This window comes from Sinocyclocheilus grahami, unplaced genomic scaffold (assembly GCF_001515645.1).
Source record: "Sinocyclocheilus grahami isolate Dianchi unplaced genomic scaffold, SAMN03320097.WGS_v1.1 scaffold245.1, whole genome shotgun sequence".
In the NCBI taxonomy this organism is placed as follows: domain Eukaryota; kingdom Metazoa; phylum Chordata; class Actinopteri; order Cypriniformes; family Cyprinidae; genus Sinocyclocheilus; species Sinocyclocheilus grahami.
Genome location: NW_015505424.1, coordinates 702,253 through 720,702, shown reverse-complemented (window position 1 = coordinate 720,702; position 18,450 = coordinate 702,253). Strand labels below are relative to the sequence as shown.

The 18,450-nt window shown below is 35.6% G+C and overlaps 1 protein-coding gene across 2 annotated transcripts in view; it reads right to left on the bottom strand.

Annotated features, from left to right (window-relative positions):
- The window catches only part of LOC107598126 (neuron navigator 1-like), a 166,313-nt gene that overhangs the window by 14,553 nt on the left and 133,310 nt on the right, over window positions 1-18,450 (bottom strand). For both annotated transcript variants that reach the window (XM_016289394.1, XM_016289395.1), the window contains 10 exons: window positions 15,899-16,330; window positions 9,950-9,991; window positions 9,716-9,855; window positions 8,646-8,825; window positions 8,275-8,327; window positions 5,619-5,642; window positions 3,217-3,294; window positions 2,825-2,908; window positions 1,683-1,794; window positions 1,471-1,589 (listed from right to left, as the gene is read on the bottom strand). In XM_016289394.1, coding sequence (XP_016144880.1) covers window positions 1,471-1,589; window positions 1,683-1,794; window positions 2,825-2,908; window positions 3,217-3,294; window positions 5,619-5,642; window positions 8,275-8,327; window positions 8,646-8,825; window positions 9,716-9,855; window positions 9,950-9,991; window positions 15,899-16,330 — 1,264 coding nt within the window. The remainder of the gene's footprint in view (window positions 1-1,470; window positions 1,590-1,682; window positions 1,795-2,824; window positions 2,909-3,216; window positions 3,295-5,618; window positions 5,643-8,274; window positions 8,328-8,645; window positions 8,826-9,715; window positions 9,856-9,949; window positions 9,992-15,898; window positions 16,331-18,450) is intronic.

The window sequence follows — 18,450 nt, the reverse complement described above, 5'->3', positions numbered from 1 at the left end:
TATATATATATATATATATATATATATATATATACAAAAACTTAAACTGGACACAAGTGCCACTGTGCTCTTTAATTCAAGGATTTTACATTCTGCAAATCTCCCTACTTTATCAAGTGTCAAATTCAAGTACTTTGTATGGAGATATTTCAAGCACAAAGGGACAGACACTTAAAGAACAGCACAAGAGAAAAGGACAGATGTTTTTTTAACAAGGGCACTTGAAACACTCTGTTTGGATTGTTGATGTGGACAGTAATACGTGATGCCTTCATTCCTATAAAAGAGCTTACAGCCTTGAACCACAAAAAATAAAACAGGTAAAATACCAAAGAACTGTAACAGATTATTTCAACATGCAGAGTGATCTGTCTCTGCGTGCCAGAGTTAGTGTCAGTGTTCAGCTGCAGCTTCATTCTTGTTTGTTTTCTTCTTCTTCCGTCATAGCCATATGAGACATCCACAGTGTTTCCACATGTTTACAGTATTAATAAAATAGCATTCTAGAGGGAATTCACCAAGAAAAAATGGAGCCCACTGATTGTTACTTACACTACTTTATAAGTTGTTGAAATGCCTGATGCGCTAAAGTAATTAATGCAATTCATGTCATGGCACATTTGCATAATCTTGTGGGTCCCCATCAGTTCTTAGGAGCTGGTTACAGGCGTGAAAAAAAACAAGGGTCTAGGTCGACCAATATGGATTTTGAATGGCCGATTTGTATATATTGCAAAGTAGGTTGGCCAAAGTCCGATTTAGCCCTATATGATTTTAAACATGGTAATGATATTGCATTTAAATATTGTAAAAATTACAAACTTTTTATTTCAGAGGAATGTATATATGTTTTACATAACATTTACTAAAATCTGAAATAATTAAAATATATTTTAATTTGATAAATCTGTCAAATTAAATTTATATTTTATAGCATCCTCTGTAGACTTATAGTATTTCATAAAAAAAAAAAAAACACACAAAGCAAACTCTGTAACCAACGGTGCAGTAATCTGGTAAGTCATATTTTCTCAAATAAAGACAGAATAAATGCAATTTCACACACAATACACAGTGAATACGGCATGAATGTGCTGTCAAAATAAAAGTCCTGCTCTCAACACTTATTGACCAAACAGAAAAAGAAACATAATGGTTGATGCCATTATGGTGATATATCGGTGCTCTCTGCTTAGTGAATTCCCCCCTTAACATTTGTAACATAAAATTTTACACAAATGAAAGTATAAGCAACAGACTGTCAGAGGAGCTACGCCGATGAAAACCTGAGGACACGGAGCTTTGCAGAGCGGTTAGAAACAACACATGATGATGACATGAGAGGATAAACTTACCTCATAGACCTTAGAGATTTACAAGAGAAGAAGAATAGGTGAGAACCATGGTTATGCACTAGCAGATAATAACAGTCACTATAATTCCATCTTAGGCTCTTTTTTTCCTGCTTACCCAGTTCTTTTTCTTCTTCTTCTTGGCATCGTCTTTCAGGCTCCCCACACTGGAGTGGCTGGTAATGCTGTTCAGACTAGAGATGCTCTCGGATGAGTTCTGCCTCCTAATTCGCAACTCTGAAAGAAGGAATAAAGAACATTTGTCTGGTAATATTCATCGTATATTGAGCTAAAACTGCATGCATAAAGGTGCATGTTTGCGGTCTTCACCTTTAGGGGCCATATCTGGGTTATTGAGTGCCACATGGATGACGGCCTGGGCCTCCATGTTCTTGGTCTTAAGGTTGTCGATTGTTTCTCTAAGGTCCAGTAATTCACTGTCCTATAGAGACAAAAAACCCCAGATATGTTTAGTCTGTGCTCATCCATTTAAAGCATAAACACTGAAACAGCATTCCCCAAAGCGCTGCTACTGACGGTTTCCCAAACAAATGTAGGTTCACTTCTGCTTTGCGCAATGATTTACTGCCTGCACTTGACCAATGGCATTTACGACAGACGAAGACACAGGGACGTCTACAAAAGCTCCTCCAGCTGTGCATCACTGGTACCTCAACATCATTTGCTTTCTCTGAATCACTCAAACAGTCTGTAGGGTCACAGTCACTGGAATGAAACAGTGAATTCGGGTCACTGCCTCTAGACTGGCTGCCTCTTTTACAGAGGGCAATGTGGCATGAAAGTCAGCGTTTCATTTCTAAACCCTCCTGCATTAATTTAGCCAAAGGCAAATCATGAAGTTGAAAATTTGGAGTATGGCACAGATAGCGCAGTGAACCTTTGTGAGTAAATGAAAAGCCAGCAACCCCCAACATCCATTCAGCCCTAATTTGACCCATATTTGCTCTTTCGCTCTCAGTGACTCTGTGAGGTTACACATATTGATCTAAATTTGGGCGGTAAAAGGACAGATGAGGTTTGGGTAGTATGCTTCATACACATGGACCAATCTAAAGAAATTAGACCTGTTTTTAAACTATGATAACACACTGAAAAAAGAAACATTTTTACTCAGTAATGCCTAATTTCAAAAATAATTACAAAGAAATGTCAAGTAACATGAAATTAAACATGACATTTTGAAGTAGAAAGACAGAAGGAACTATTTTCTTGTAAAACATACTCCAATGACCTTTTGTGTAATTTACAACTTCAAAAAGGTTTGGTTTTGGTGCTCTAGTGTGCTTGCAGGAAGTCAGTGGTAGAGAACCTGTATTGCTTTGGCAGATCAAGTATCCTACTCCATCATGATATGAAATGCTACTGCTGTAACTGTTACCAATAAGCCATAAATGGTGGAACTGAGATGATTACAGGAGTTTTGGCTTGTTTTAGGGATCGCTTGATCGTACCTTCTGCTCAGCGCCGAAGGAGAGGTTCTGGAGTCGAGAGGTCATGAGGGTCAGACTCTGCTCAAACGCTGCCACCAGGTTGGCCTGGGGGAAAAAAATCAATTTATTCGCATTACATGTGACCATGATATAATCAAGATAATATTAAATAATAATTGGAATGTTCAAGAAAAATACACACGACCGTTCAAAAGTTTGGGGTGTGTTCGATTGTTTTATGTTTCTGAAAGTCTCTTATGCTCACTAGGGCTGCATTCATTCGATCGAAGTAAAAATGTGATATTGTGAAATATTGAAATATGAATTTTTCAGGACTAGAATAACCTTTGAAACAGTAGTTTACATACAAAATAGAATAGAAGTGTCATATGTGTTTAACAGTGTACATTTACATTAGCAGACAGCTGTGAGGTCAGATTGGCCACCTTCTCCTGTGAAGACTCCAGCTCCCTCCTCAGCTTACGGATTTGCTGTGAAGAACCGCACAAAGTTATTAACCAACAAAGAATTCATGACATAAAGCTGCATCAAATCGAAAGGAACAGTTCACCCGAAAATGTGAATTCTGTCATCATTACTCTTCCTCATGGTGTTCCAAACCTGACTTTGTTTGTTGCGAATAAGAGAAGGACATGTTAGGCTGCTCTTTTCCATACAATGATCGCAAATGTCAACCGAGGACCTCCAAGCTCCAGAAAAATGACAAAACAGCACAGTAAAAATATCATAAAAGCACTCCATAGTCCATGTAACTTAAGTCCTCTAAAGTAATATGATAGCTTTATATGAGAAACGGTCGTTAATTGACTGAAAATGTTCTCTAATAAAGCTCTCTAAAGTTCATATGGGCTACTTTTATATTGTCATTTTTGAGCTTGCATTGAATTTCACTGAATGATTAAAGCAGAACAGAGCAGAAAAAACTCATTCTGCTGAATGGCTGCTTTTGTGTTCCATGGAAGAAAACAAATCATACAGGATTGTCTGCAGGAGTAAATGATGACAATTTTCATTTTTGGTGAACTATTCCTCTAAACGATCATGTTATTTACTTCGACATAAATCTGAAATGTTTCTCCTAAATTACAGTATTACAGTCAGACTGAACTGCTGAAGCTCCAGGAACAGAAGCTCATTGCAGCTGCTGGAAAACTGTGACAGATGATATTTAACACTCCCAATAGCAACTGTGTGTGTTTATATTTTCTCTATTTGGAACAGGCTGATAAACTCTATATATGCAACTGAAGACAACAGAAAGAGAAATGGTGAGTATGTTCACATACTATGATGCACGGCAGACCAGAACGACACACACGATGAGTAAAATCAGACTCACTTCAAGCCTTCAGGCTTGGAATGCAAAACTTCAAGTACATCTCTTAGAGATTTTTGTAAGTAACTCGGTGAGACACCTTCGTTTTGCATCCATAGATCAAGTAGACAGACTCATGAAACAACGAAAGCCTATTCCTACCAGGATATGAAACAACAGCACCACAACCACGATATACTAAATCTAGACAATGCAATGTGCCAAGTCTAAAAAAATCATACTGCAGTGATACTTTTTTTTTTTTTCATTTGAAAGGATTATTATTTATTTTTAATTGTTTGGATACTGTTTTTTATACGTTTTTATAAATGAATTTAAACTCGGCAATTCAATAAAATTATATACTTGTATTTTCTTAATTGTTTGGATGCTAAAGATTTTTATTTAATTAATATAAATGATAGATATCTAGGTTTCATATAAAATGACAAACTTGGCCATTTACAATTTTAAACCGGCAATTAAACAGATTTTTTATTCTGAATCAAGGTAATTTTCTTAATTGTTTGGATGTTGTTTTATTCATATAAATGAAAGATAGCCAAGTTCCATATAAAATGACAAAAATGTGGCAATTTATTGCTATTTACAATTTGAATTCACTAATTAAATAAAATTATATTTTTTTATTCTGAAGCAAGGTAATTTTCTTAATTGTTTATGCTGAACAAAATGTTTGGTCTTCATTTAGATATCAACGCATTTCTCATAAAAAAGCCTTGTCAAGAGTACAAATATTTGAATTACTAAATTATTTTGAATTATATAATATTTTTATTTTTATTATTTGGTGTTTGTTTTATCCCATCTGATGTGAATAGGCCTTCACATTATCGTTATGAAACACAGAACATGGAGGAAATTATAAATAACAACATGTGACACATGGTTAGTTACTCGTTTCCTTAAAGTCATATTAAATAAAATTATATTTTTTTATTCTGAAGCAAGGTAATTTTCTTAATTGTTTATGCTGAACAAAATGTTTGGTCTTCATTTAGATATCAACGCATTTCTCATAAAAAAGCCTTGTCAAGAGTACAAATATTTGAATTACTAAATTATTTTGAATTATATAATATTTTAATTTTTATTATTTGTTTTATCCCATCTGATGTGAATAGGCCTTCACATTATCGTTACGAAACACAGAACATGGAGGAAATTATAAATAACAACATGTGACACATGGTTAGTTACTCGTTTCCTTAAAGTCACGATTGAATGAAACATCAACTTGACAAAAACACAGCAGAGGAATCTCATAACAGCCTTCTGGACAGCTAATGGCAGTTACAGGCTTTGAATCAATGTGTTAGTTCATCAGCTCCTAACATTAGCTGACTTGAGCTGTTATAATCTCTGAGAACATGTATGACAAAAACAGGTTATTAATATAACTGTAATTAACTTCTGAATGACAGAGAGGGAAAATCGGAGAGAGAGAGAGACACTCACCTCACCCTGTATTCTCTCCTCCGCCTGAGAGAAGCACGGAAGAAAAGAACGACAGATAGATAGTAAGATGCTAAAGAAATGGAAGTTCATAGTGATGAAAAACAGAAATACAGATGAAAAAGATCTAAGACAGGGCTGCATGATTTGGTCAAATTATTTTGACAAATATTGTGCTTTTGAATGGCAACATAATAAAGATTTAAAGCACTCACAGTGCTTTGATGTCAAAGCTAAATAAATAAATAAACATAAGTGTGTTCACACTTGTTCTCTTTAAAGGAACTAAATTGAGACCACTTTCAGCTGACTTGAAAATCTGTGAAAAAAAAAAAAATCACAAATTTACGTGAACTTTATTTAATTATATTAGGGTGCGTTCACACTTGGCATGTTTGGTTCGATTAAAACGAACCCTGGTGCGATTGCTCTGTTAGTGCGGTTCGTTTGAGTAAGTGTGAACGCTGCTATCCGAACACTGGTGCGCACCAAAGCAAGCGGACCGAAACCGCTGAAAAGATGGGTCTCGGTCCGCTTCCAAATGAACTCTAGTGCTGTTCGAATCAAATATGAACGCAACACGGACCAAATACTTCTAAACGAACCAAAAACAGGAAGTAATGACAAGATGCGACATGATCTGATGACGCGGTGTAACCAAAACAAAACGAACAAACGTGGAGCAACGATGAGGTAAAGTGCCTTTTATGAGCTCCTTGAGAGTTTGCAGGTGGAGAAAATAAAATTATATGTACACGCAAGAATGAGAGCGCTTAGTCCAGCAGACGGCATTAGGTGTGTTCAACTTAAAGCGGCGCTGAGCAGACTGATCGGTTAATGGATGCTTTGATATCATACACCCGCACCTTTTGTTTGGGGTGTTCGGTGAGTTCCGTCACGATATATACGTCATTCAAGCCGACCAATCAGGTTGTGAACGTATCACTATGCCTTTAGGTTCGCTGTCAAAAACACCAATGTAAACGCTAAGCGGACAAGGACCAAATGTATAATTTTCCTTTTTGGTCCGGACCAAATGAACCAAACTACAAGTGTGAACACACCCTTAGATTCATTTTAAAATAGACTTGATTTTAATTTAATTAATTTTGCAGCCCTAGATAGTAATGACATTAAATGTGTTTTTAATAAATCATTGCTAAATTGTTTCACTATTTACATACCATATGGGTTAAACAGCTGTGTATGTACTTATGAGTAGGGATGCACCGATACCGATACTGGTGTCGGTATCGGGTCCGATACTGAGCTTCTGTACTCGTACTCGTTAAAATGCCCCGATACCAAACGCCGTGAGTTCCGTCACGATATATACGTCATTCAAGCCGACCAATCAGGTTGTGAACGTATCACTATGCCTTTAGGTTCGCTGTCAAAAACACCAATGTAAACGCTAAGCGGACAAGGACCAAATGTATAATTTTCCTTTTTGGTCCGGACCAAATGAACCAAACTACAAGTGTGAACACACCCTTAGATTCATTTTAAAATAGACTTGATTTAAATTTAATTAATTTTGCAGCCCTAGATAGTAATGACATTAAATGTGTTTTTAATAAATCATTGCTAAATTGTTTCACTATTTACATACCATATGGGTTAAACAGCTGTGTATGTACTTATACCGATACTGGTGTCGGTATCGGGTCCGATACTGAGCTTCTGTACTCGTACTAATTAAAATGCCCCGATACCAAACGCCGATACCACACAGCATGTGATCAGTGCCATATTCAAACAAAGAAACACCGACAACAGAACAACAGACAGCAGAAAGGAGTTAAGGATGTCTACTACGAAGTATATGTATGCAATGAATATAACATTAAACATTCAGTATTAACGCCTGTATAGCTGATGTGTGCGAGCTGATAAACAAAGCACGCGGCGGCACAGATGTGCGAGCTTGTCGAGTGAATATATCTTTCCCACAGACATCACTGGAAAGTTTGTAGTTCGGTCGGTTAACTGTCAAAAACAAGTAAAACATTGCACAAGTTGACCAACAATTATTCAGACCGAGTCTGGGAATAAACTGAAGTTGAGGTTTGCATGAAGCTGGGTGACAGCATGCCCAGGAGACTACAGGTGTCTGAATAAATGTTGGTTTGACTGTATCTATTTGATAAATTAAGTTAACCAACTAACATTATACATACTCTTTTGGTTTCTGTACCCAATATTTAAAAAATTTACAAATGCAATAAAAATATTGATATCGGTACTCGGTATCGGCAAGTACCAAAAATAAAAGTATCATATCGGGCGAGTACTGGAAAAAGTGGTATCGGTGCATCCCTACTTATGAGTGAATCAGAGAATGAAATACATATTTGACACATTTTTATTTTTAAATAACGTTGTTTATACTGTGGGGTGGGAATCTGTTTTTTTTTTGTACAAAAACAGGTCTGTTCTTTATCCAGGCTATAGCTCACATCAGCACCCAGTCATGTGCAGCAGTTCAAGTAACAGCTCCATGTTCAGTAAGGAAAGCAGAGAACGCTTCTTCAACTCTCTTTGCTGTGAGGCTCCAATAAATCAGCAGGAGCAGACGGGCAGTTTCACTCGTGACAGTCTAGCGCCGTACGGCACGTGTGTGAAGCTCTGGAGGGAAGAAAAGTGCTGGGATACTTACTGAGGAGTAGCTGGAGGAGGCATTAGACGCCAGTGAGAGCACTGAGCCATGAACTGCAGGTGGAAGAAGAGAGAAATACACACAAGTGTGAGTTTAAAAGCATTAAAATACCTAAATCCTACATTGCAGCAAATTCAGATTATTTATCGTACATATCCTGCGTTGTGTTTTACCATTTGTTGAGTCACATTTAGTTTACAGAGCTATGTTTTAGCGCAAAAATAGTTAGAGAGTCACTTTTGCAGACATTTTGATTCAAAGGCGACGATAGTAATATTTTGTCCATTGTGGGATTCTTGCAACCTTTGCCAGTCCAGATATTTCATCTGTACGCCTCATGTAGACTGTACCATATGAACCCAGAGTCTCACCGTCATCGCAGGCTTCTCTGTCTCTGAAGGAGCCGGATCGGATCATGCTCTTGGGTCGCTCGGCGAGCGATAGGGTGCTGCCCAGAGGAGAGCCCTGATACAGCTCAAAACTGGCCTCGTGAGCAGGGATGCTGTTGGATCTGGTCATTCTTGGCGTTCCTGAGGTGGGGCTGGGTGCTACTGCACATAACAGAACAGCAGAGGGAGACAGAGGTTATATATGATATAAAGCACAGTAACATTAGATGAAGGTGCCTTGCATACTGCCTGTGAAATCAATTAATGTAAATGCAATTTTATAAAAACTTTTTTTTTTTCAGAATTTATTGTTATAAACAAAAAATAGCCATTTATTCGGTTTCTGAAATATATTTCAAATTATGATAGTTGAATGTTCTAAATGTTAATCAATGCTGTCTTTAAAATATTAATTCTTTATACTTTTTTTTGGTCAAAGAGAGTGTAAATAACTGCAAGAAATGTTTAAAGAAACCATATTTTTACAGCGGTCACAATAATCATACTTTATCTGTGTATGAGTTTGTGTAATATATGTTAATTATATATGTAATTTTTATTTCAAAAATAATTTGTTTTTTTTAATACAAAAATTCTCAATTCTTTTCAACGCAAAAGTATGTATATTTTACATTTCTAAAAAACCCTTTTACTTATAAAATATTTACAAGTATTTACAAAAAAATACAAGCATTTTATAAAAATAATTTTAAATTATATATATATATATTACATTTACATTTAGTAATTTAGCAGACGCTTTTATCCAAAGCGACTTACAAATGAGGACAATAGAAGCAATCAAAACTAACAAAAGAGCAACAATATATAAGTGCAAATGACAAGTCTTGGTTAGCCTAACGCAGTACACGTAGCAAGGTATTTATATATATATATTCTTAGAATATTTTTTGGTACAAAAGAGTGTAAATAACTGCAAGAAATTTTTAAAAGAAACCATATTTTTAAAATGATCAAACTCCAAGATATTAACAATAAATTCTCCATCTTAAGAATGTTCCAGAAAGCCTCTGAAGTGTTCAGTCACTTACTGATGCTCGTCAGTGGTGTTTTTCCTGTCAGTATGGGTGAAGGGAACTGCGGCGGACTGTTGGTCTCAGTCAGGCTCACTATAGTGTGCGAGTGACGTCTCTCTTTACTGTCCTCCTCAGCCTGCGAGGAGATGTGCTGGCTGATGGGACATGAGGGTGTGACGTTACTTCATGGATTTACTACATCAAACCGTTTGCCCCATCAAGTGGAGCACCATCATAAATGATAAGTACCTTAAGCCTTTCTTTGGGAGAGTATTTCTGTCCCTTTGTGAGCTGAAAGAAAAAAAAATCTATGAGAAATAGAGCATTATTCTAATGCTTGTGCATGGAAATGAAGAGATCAGACACCACAAATAGACCACAGCAATTTGTAAAGCAAAATGAGCAATTAGTAGTTATATAGTAGAGATATAATCACAGTGTTAACATAATAGGCAATTGTTCTGCTTTGATTTTTGGGTGGATGTGGGCCGAGTGCAAATGTGCTGTAATGTGGCCCTCTGGAAGAATATTAAACTTTAGTGTGTAAGGTAAGAATGACTTTGACTGATAACCACTGAGTGGAGGTGTGCTGTTACTTTTATAAGTGATCTGACATATGACTCTTGCTTGGTAGACAACAAAACAGATGGAAAAAACAGCATAGATTTACATTTAAAAGTGCAGTCTATAATATTGACAGCTAGCGGTTGAAAATTCAAAACACTGGAGAGAGTTGTTCCTCCTCAGACTCGACGTTCATGCGGGTTGCCAGATTGAGGACACGCAACAGGAACGGGCGCAAATGACAATGGAAGATGACAAGCCTTAATACTATAATACTACAAGACCGTTTTAATATGCCTCTGGTCATAGAGCTTTTTAGATGGGTGCCGAGTCTTTTTAGGTCGGGCAGAATCTGCGATGTCTGACCCAGTTTGTTTGCTGGTTTCCATGACTGCAATACGCTACGTTTTCCAACAACTGGCAACCCGGGGTGTCGGAATACTATTGGGTAAACAGGCAGTGGGCGGAGTCACACAGACCAAAACAAAAACAGACATTCCGACACGGAACACACATTTCAAAGCAGAATAACTGTACCAATAGCATTGGTTTTTTGGACAAACACGTAAGTGAAATATCTGCAAACATGGTATTTTATGCTTCAATACAGTCAAAAAATGACATACAAGACCTTTACAGAGATGTGAGTAACACCTGCTAACAGTGACCTAGCAACTACAAGACAAGAATGTTGGTAACCAAACAGTTGGTGGTAGCCACTGACTTCAATAGTATTTTCCCCCTACTATTTACGTCAATGGCTGCTGTTTGGTTACCAACATTCTTCAAAATATCTTCGTTTGTGTTCAACAGAAGCTCAACTGCTGTTTCCAACGTCCAAATGATGACTAACCCCTCCAATCATAATGCTGCAGTGCTGTGAAACGATAAATGATGCTAGAGAAACAGCAGAAAGCATCTGAATGTAAACAGACCTCTGAAAGAACGAGAGCGGTTTACAGGCAGAGAAACAGCACTGTGAAGAACGACTCCTCTGGACACAGATGCAATTCTGTGCAACGGACATAGCAGAGTCTTCATCAATAAGAAACGGATAAAGAGTCGGCTATAGATCAGAGCTCTGATGGAGGGAGATGAGCTGCTGAATTGAAACATTAATGAAGTCAATGTCCCTTAAACAAATAAGAGATTTCCTGGCTCATGACCCTCATTAGCCTTCAGCTCTGCGGTGGCCTGCACAGAAATAATGAGCAAGATTAAGCCTGTGAGCTATTGTCCGGTTTTAAACTGACTAAGCAAGCGTTAACAAAATTTGGTGGTGGTTTTTATAAAGGAAGCCACATAAAAACAGAGAGGCCATGTGTGGCAAAGAGCGGCATGAACCTTGTGGTGAAAATAACTTCGAATAACAGGAAGAGTGAGCTGCTTTTAGATGTTTCCACTGGCACACCCAGTGATGAGCTGCTGCTTTGAACATGACACAGAATATATTAGTTTTGGTCATTTATGTGGGATGGCTGCTGTTTTAGGCCAGAGACAGGAAATGACCACGGTTACAGATTTATATATTTTTTTGTATTTTGTATTCTTGTGATGTAGATGAATTAATGAAAGACATCATTTGGTTTGTTTCTAATTTTTGGTTCATGATATGATATATGATATATTATATATGATATGATATTTGATATGGTATCATTTATGATATGATATTTGATATGGTATGATATATGATATGAGATTAGGGCTGCACGATAAATCGCATGTGATATTTAATGCGCATCTTGTCAGAAAGCCGGTTCTGTAATCAGCAGTAAATCTCCATCACCTGCTGGCTTTCACATTGAACAGCATTAACTAGCCGTTGTTCACTGACGAGCTCCGCATTAATGCTGTTCAATGTGAAAGCCAGCAGGTGATGGAGGTTTACAGCTGATTACAGAACCGGCTTTAATGATAAGATGTGTGTTAAATATTGCATGCGATTTATCGTGCAGCCCTATATGAGAATATATATGATATGATATATGATATATGATATGAGATATTATATGATATGAGATATGATATGATATAATATGATATATGATATTTGATATTGTATGATATATGATATGAGATTATATATGATATATGATATGAGACATGATATATGATATGATATAATATGATATATGATATATGATGTATGATATGATATTTGATATGGTATATGATATGGTATGATATGATATATGACATGATATATTATATGATATATGTATTCTTTACAAACTATTTATTATATTAATTGTAAAATAATGTAAATATAATGAAATAATGAATTTATAATAGTCATCATGTTTGTTACAGAGATGTGAGTAACACCTGCTAACAGTGACCTAGCAACTACAAGACAAGAATGTTGGTAACCAAACAGTTGGTGGTAGCCACTGACTTCAATAGTATTTTCCCCCTACTATTTACGTCAATGGCTGCTGTTTGGTTACCAACATTCTTCAAAATATCTTCGTTTGTGTTCAACAGAAGCTCAACTGCTGTTTCCAACGTCCAAATGATGACTAACCCCTCCAATCATAATGCTGCAGTGCTGTGAAACGATAAATGATGCTAGAGAAACAGCAGAAAGCATCTGAATGTAAACAGACCTCTGAAAGAACGAGAGCGGTTTACAGGCAGAGAAACAGCACTGTGAAGAACGACTCCTCTGGACACAGATGCAATTCTGTGCAACGGACATAGCAGAGTCTTCATCAATAAGAAACGGATAAAGAGTCGGCTATAGATCAGAGCTCTGATGGAGGGAGATGAGCTGCTGAATTGAAACATTAATGAAGTCAATGTCCCTTAAACAAATAAGAGATTTCCTGGCTCATGACCCTCATTAGCCTTCAGCTCTGCGGTGGCCTGCACAGAAATAATGAGCAAGATTAAGCCTGTGAGCTATTGTCCGGTTTTAAACTGACTAAGCAAGCGTTAACAAAATTTGGTGGTGGTTTTTATAAAGGAAGCCACATAAAAACAGAGAGGCCATGTGTGGCAAAGAGCGGCATGAACCTTGTGGTGAAAATAACTTCGAATAACAGGAAGAGTGAGCTGCTTTTAGATGTTTCCACTGGCACACCCAGTGATGAGCTGCTGCTTTGAACATGACACAGAATATATTAGTTTTGGTCATTTATGTGGGATGGCTGCTGTTTTAGGCCAGAGACAGGAAATGACCACGGTTACAGATTTATATATTTTTTTGTATTTTGTATTCTTGTGATGTAGATGAATTAATGAAAGACATCATTTGGTTTGTTTCTAATTTTTGGTTCATGATATGATATATGATATATTATATATGATATGATATTTGATGATATATTATATATGATATGATATTTGATATGGTATCATTTATGATATGATATTTGATATGGTATGATATATGATATGAGATTAGGGCTGCACGATAAATCGCATGTGATATTTAATGCGCATCTTGTCAGAAAGCCGGTTCTGTAATCAGCAGTAAATCTCCATCACCTGCTGGCTTTCACATTGAACAGCATTAACTAGCCGTTGTTCACTGACGAGCTCCGCATTAATGCTGTTCAATGTGAAAGCCAGCAGGTGATGGAGGTTTACAGCTGATTACAGAACCGGCTTTAATGATAAGATGTGTGTTAAATATTGCATGCGATTTATCGTGCAGCCCTATATGAGAATATATATGATATGATATATGATATATGATATGAGATATTATATGATATGAGATATTATATGATATGAGATATTATATGATATGAGATATGATATGATATAATATGATATATGATATTTGATATTGTATGATATATGATATGAGATTATATATGATATATGATATGAGACATGATATATGATATGATATAATATGATATATGATATATGATGTATGATATGATATTTGATATGGTATATGATATGGTATGATATGATATATGACATGATATATTATATGATATATGTATTCTTTACAAACTATTTATTATATTAATTGTAAAATAATGTAAATATAATGAAATAATGAATTTATAATAGTCATCATGTTTGTTTCTAATGCTCTGTGGACTAAATAAAGGAAACAAAAAAAATCATAAACAAGCAAGATTATTGCTATTATAAATATGACATAATACAAAAAGAAAAATATATATGGATGATTCTTAATAAAAAATGTTTACAATTATTTTAGTTTTAAAGGACAGATTATACTACTTTTATGAAACTTTTTATCATAATTAAATCAACACATTTTTCTAACTTTTAATAAGGAAATGTAATTAATTCCCAGTTCCTAGATTTTTATTTTCCCTTCTAACACAAAGTGATATAATATAATATAATATAATATAATATAATATAATATAATATAATATAATATAATATAATATAATATAATATAATATAATATAATATAATATAATATAATATAATATAATATAATATAATATAATATAATATAATATAATATAATATAATATAATATAATATAAAAAAAACTATATAATATATTATAATGTTAATTATCAAGCATGATGGGGGAGATCTGATTTTGACTAAAAATTGTATTACAACACTGAGTAGAACATGAGACATTAAAATGTTCAGTCCATCTTCCTTCAAATCTCAAATGTGTATATAAGCTCATTTTTAGTGTGTTTAGAAGTAGACTAGCATAGCTCATGTTATCAGGTGAGCACAGACAGGAAGTGCAGTGATGACTGCAGAGACGGCCTCACCTGTCTGTCGTGAGCGTGAGTGAGGCTCTGCTTCCTGTCGACCAGCCACCATCCGTCCCTCTGTCCTCATGTCTGGGCCTGGGCTCCATCATGCTGCCCCCTGCAGGAGACACGCTCATCTGTAGTGACAAGGACTCCATGCTACGGTGTAGCCCAGAGAGGCGGGGGTAGAGCGAGGGAGAGCCGCCAGCGCTGCCCCCTCGGCCCACGGTGGCGCTGGAGAAACACTCAGAGGAGTTGACGTTGAGGATGGGAGCCGGACTGGGTGTCAGACAGCTTGTGCTGCTAATTCCTGACAGATCTTGTAATTTGGAGAAGGGCGGCACTTTTGGAGGAAGCTGGTCCTCCACGCTGATTATCCCAAAGTCCAGGCTGTTGGAGTTGACCTTGTCCAGGTGAGCAGGTTTGGGCAGAGATCTGGCACTGGAGGGCCTGTGAATGCCATAATACAGAGATGGGTTCAAAACCAGATGCACAAATAACTCACACAATAGAAATGAAAAATACATATGGCTGATTCCTAATGTACAAAAAATGTACACCTTTCAACGTTTGATTGTAATTAAAGAGGTATTTTGCTTAGTTTCCCATCTAAAAAGTGTTAAAAGTGTTTCATATAATATAATATAATATAATATAATATAATATAATATAAAAAAAACTATATAATATATTATAATGTTAATTATCAAGCATGATGGGGGAGATCTGATTTTGACTAAAAATTGTATTACAACACTGAGTAGAACATGAGACATTAAAATGTTCAGTCCATCTTCCTTCAAATCTCAAATGTGTATATAAGCTCATTTTTAGTGTGTTTAGAAGTAGACTAGCATAGCTCATGTTATCAGGTGAGCACAGACAGGAAGTGCAGTGATGACTGCAGAGACGGCCTCACCTGTCTGTCGTGAGCGTGAGTGAGGCTCTGCTTCCTGTCGACCAGCCACCATCCGTCCCTCTGTCCTCATGTCTGGGCCTGGGCTCCATCATGCTGCCCCCTGCAGGAGACACGCTCATCTGTAGTGACAAGGACTCCATGCTACGGTGTAGCCCAGAGAGGCGGGGGTAGAGCGAGGGAGAGCCGCCAGCGCTGCCCCCTCGGCCCACGGTGGCGCTGGAGAAACACTCAGAGGAGTTGACGTTGAGGATGGGAGCCGGACTGGGTGTCAGACAGCTTGTGCTGCTAATTCCTGACAGATCTTGTAATTTGGAGAAGGGCGGCACTTTTGGAGGAAGCTGGTCCTCCACGCTGATTATCCCAAAGTCCAGGCTGTTGGAGTTGACCTTGTCCAGGTGAGCAGGTTTGGGCAGAGATCTGGCACTGGAGGGCCTGTGAATGCCATAATACAGAGATGGGTTCAAAACCAGATGCACAAATAACTCACACAATAGAAATGAAAAATACATATGGCTGATTCCTAATGTACAAAAAATGTACACCTTTCAACGTTTGATTGTAATTAAAGAGGTATTTTGCTTAGTTTCCCATCTAAAAAGTGTTAAAAGTGTTTCTAAGAACTTTAAACATGTCACTACTATTATCACATCAACAACATTAAAGAACAATATTTTTCAATAATATGCTTGTTATATACTTTGCTGATTACATTCTATTGATTAAATCAATGGTTATCATGGAAATGTGACACGAGTGCACACCTCTACCACATCAACATACTTACAGTTTAAATAATTAATTAATATAAAATAAATTAAGTTACAGTTTAAAAAATCAATTAGTCCAGAATTCAGAATTATGATCTCAAATTATTATAACATTAAAATTATTATTACAAGTCAGTACTATTTCAGTATCATATATATATATATATTTTTTTTTGTTTGTTTTTTAAATGCCGTTTATCGCATACTCTTCATATATATATATATATATATATATATATATATATATGAAGAGTGTGGCTCCAAAACGAGATTACTCTGTTTTTTTACATTTTCAAAAATCATGTTTTTTATTATGTTGTCATGTTCAATATAATAAAATAACCTAACTGCAGTTTGATTGAGATTAATTGAAATGTACAATGAAAAAAACATGATTCTTGAAAATTGTTAAAAACTGAGTTATCTGCTTTTGCAAATGAACTCTTCATATTTTTTTTTTTTCAGTGAAAAAGTCGTCTCATCTGAATCAGGAGAGAAATATGCACTGGTCAAGCACTGTTTACAAGTGAAAACAGCCCAATACAGTCCTATGTCAGTGGATTTTTATGTGGGAGGAAAAGAGGGGATGGACTTTTTCACTGGAGGAAGCATTATTATGGATTATGAACTCATATTTTGGCCAAAAGCAAGTGTTTAAAGTTAAAACGTCTAAATGATTTGTTTCTTTACACAGAGCCGTAGATCACTGCTATATCGCATTCATAATCGCAGATGAGTTGCATTCGAGTATGAACGCAATACTGCGTAGCTTGTCAGTGTAAGTGTTTTTATTTATGCCATTTATGTTTTTGTTAATACAGCGTATTGGTTAATACAGCGTAAAGCACTAGTCAACTAAATGAATGTAACATGGCAAAGATGAATGCACTTTTGGAAGTTGAATGTAAGGGAAATGTCATTTTGGAATTTCTGTGGTTTAATGTGATGTTGTTCATGTATGTTCATGATGAAATATTCTTTTATTGTTGTAATTAATTTATAGCATTAACAAGATGACCCGTTGAATTCATTTTGGGAGCGATGACTGATTGAATGCATTTTTAGTCCAGTGCCTGCATATAAGATTAGTATTGACCAAGTTCAGAGGCTGTCATATGTGGATCAACTTACTATGTTGTATATTTTCATCAGTTTCAATATGAAAAATAACTGTTATATTGATTCAATGGATTTATTGCATTTTGGAGAGAAAAAAAAAAGTGTCATGGATTTATTGCGGTTTGGGAAAAATATATAAATATATATATATATATACAGTGGGTACGGAAAGTATTCAGATCCCCTTAAATTTTTCACTCTTTGTTATATATATATATATATATATATATATATATATATATATATATATATATACTGTATATATTCATATATTCAGTATATTTATGTAAATATATTTTTTCAGTTTTCATTTTAGTTTAAGTTTTAGTAATTTGATGTGCTTTTGTCATTTTTTACAAATGACTATTTTTTTCAGTTTTAGTTTTTTCAGATTTAAATTTTTTTCAAGTAATTTCAGTAAAATTTCTAACAAGTTTTTGAAGTTTGGAAATTTTGGAAATAATTTGTTTCTTTATATATATATATATTATTGACTGCAAGCTATTTGTTTTTAGTTAGGAAGTTCAAAACTATTTCAAAAACACAATTTCAAAAATCATACCAAAATTAAAAACCATGTTAAGAACCTTATTTCAGGACAGTGAATAAATGTTTTGGCATAGATTAAATTGAAAAGGTGTCATTTTGCAAGATTTCCAGTCAATT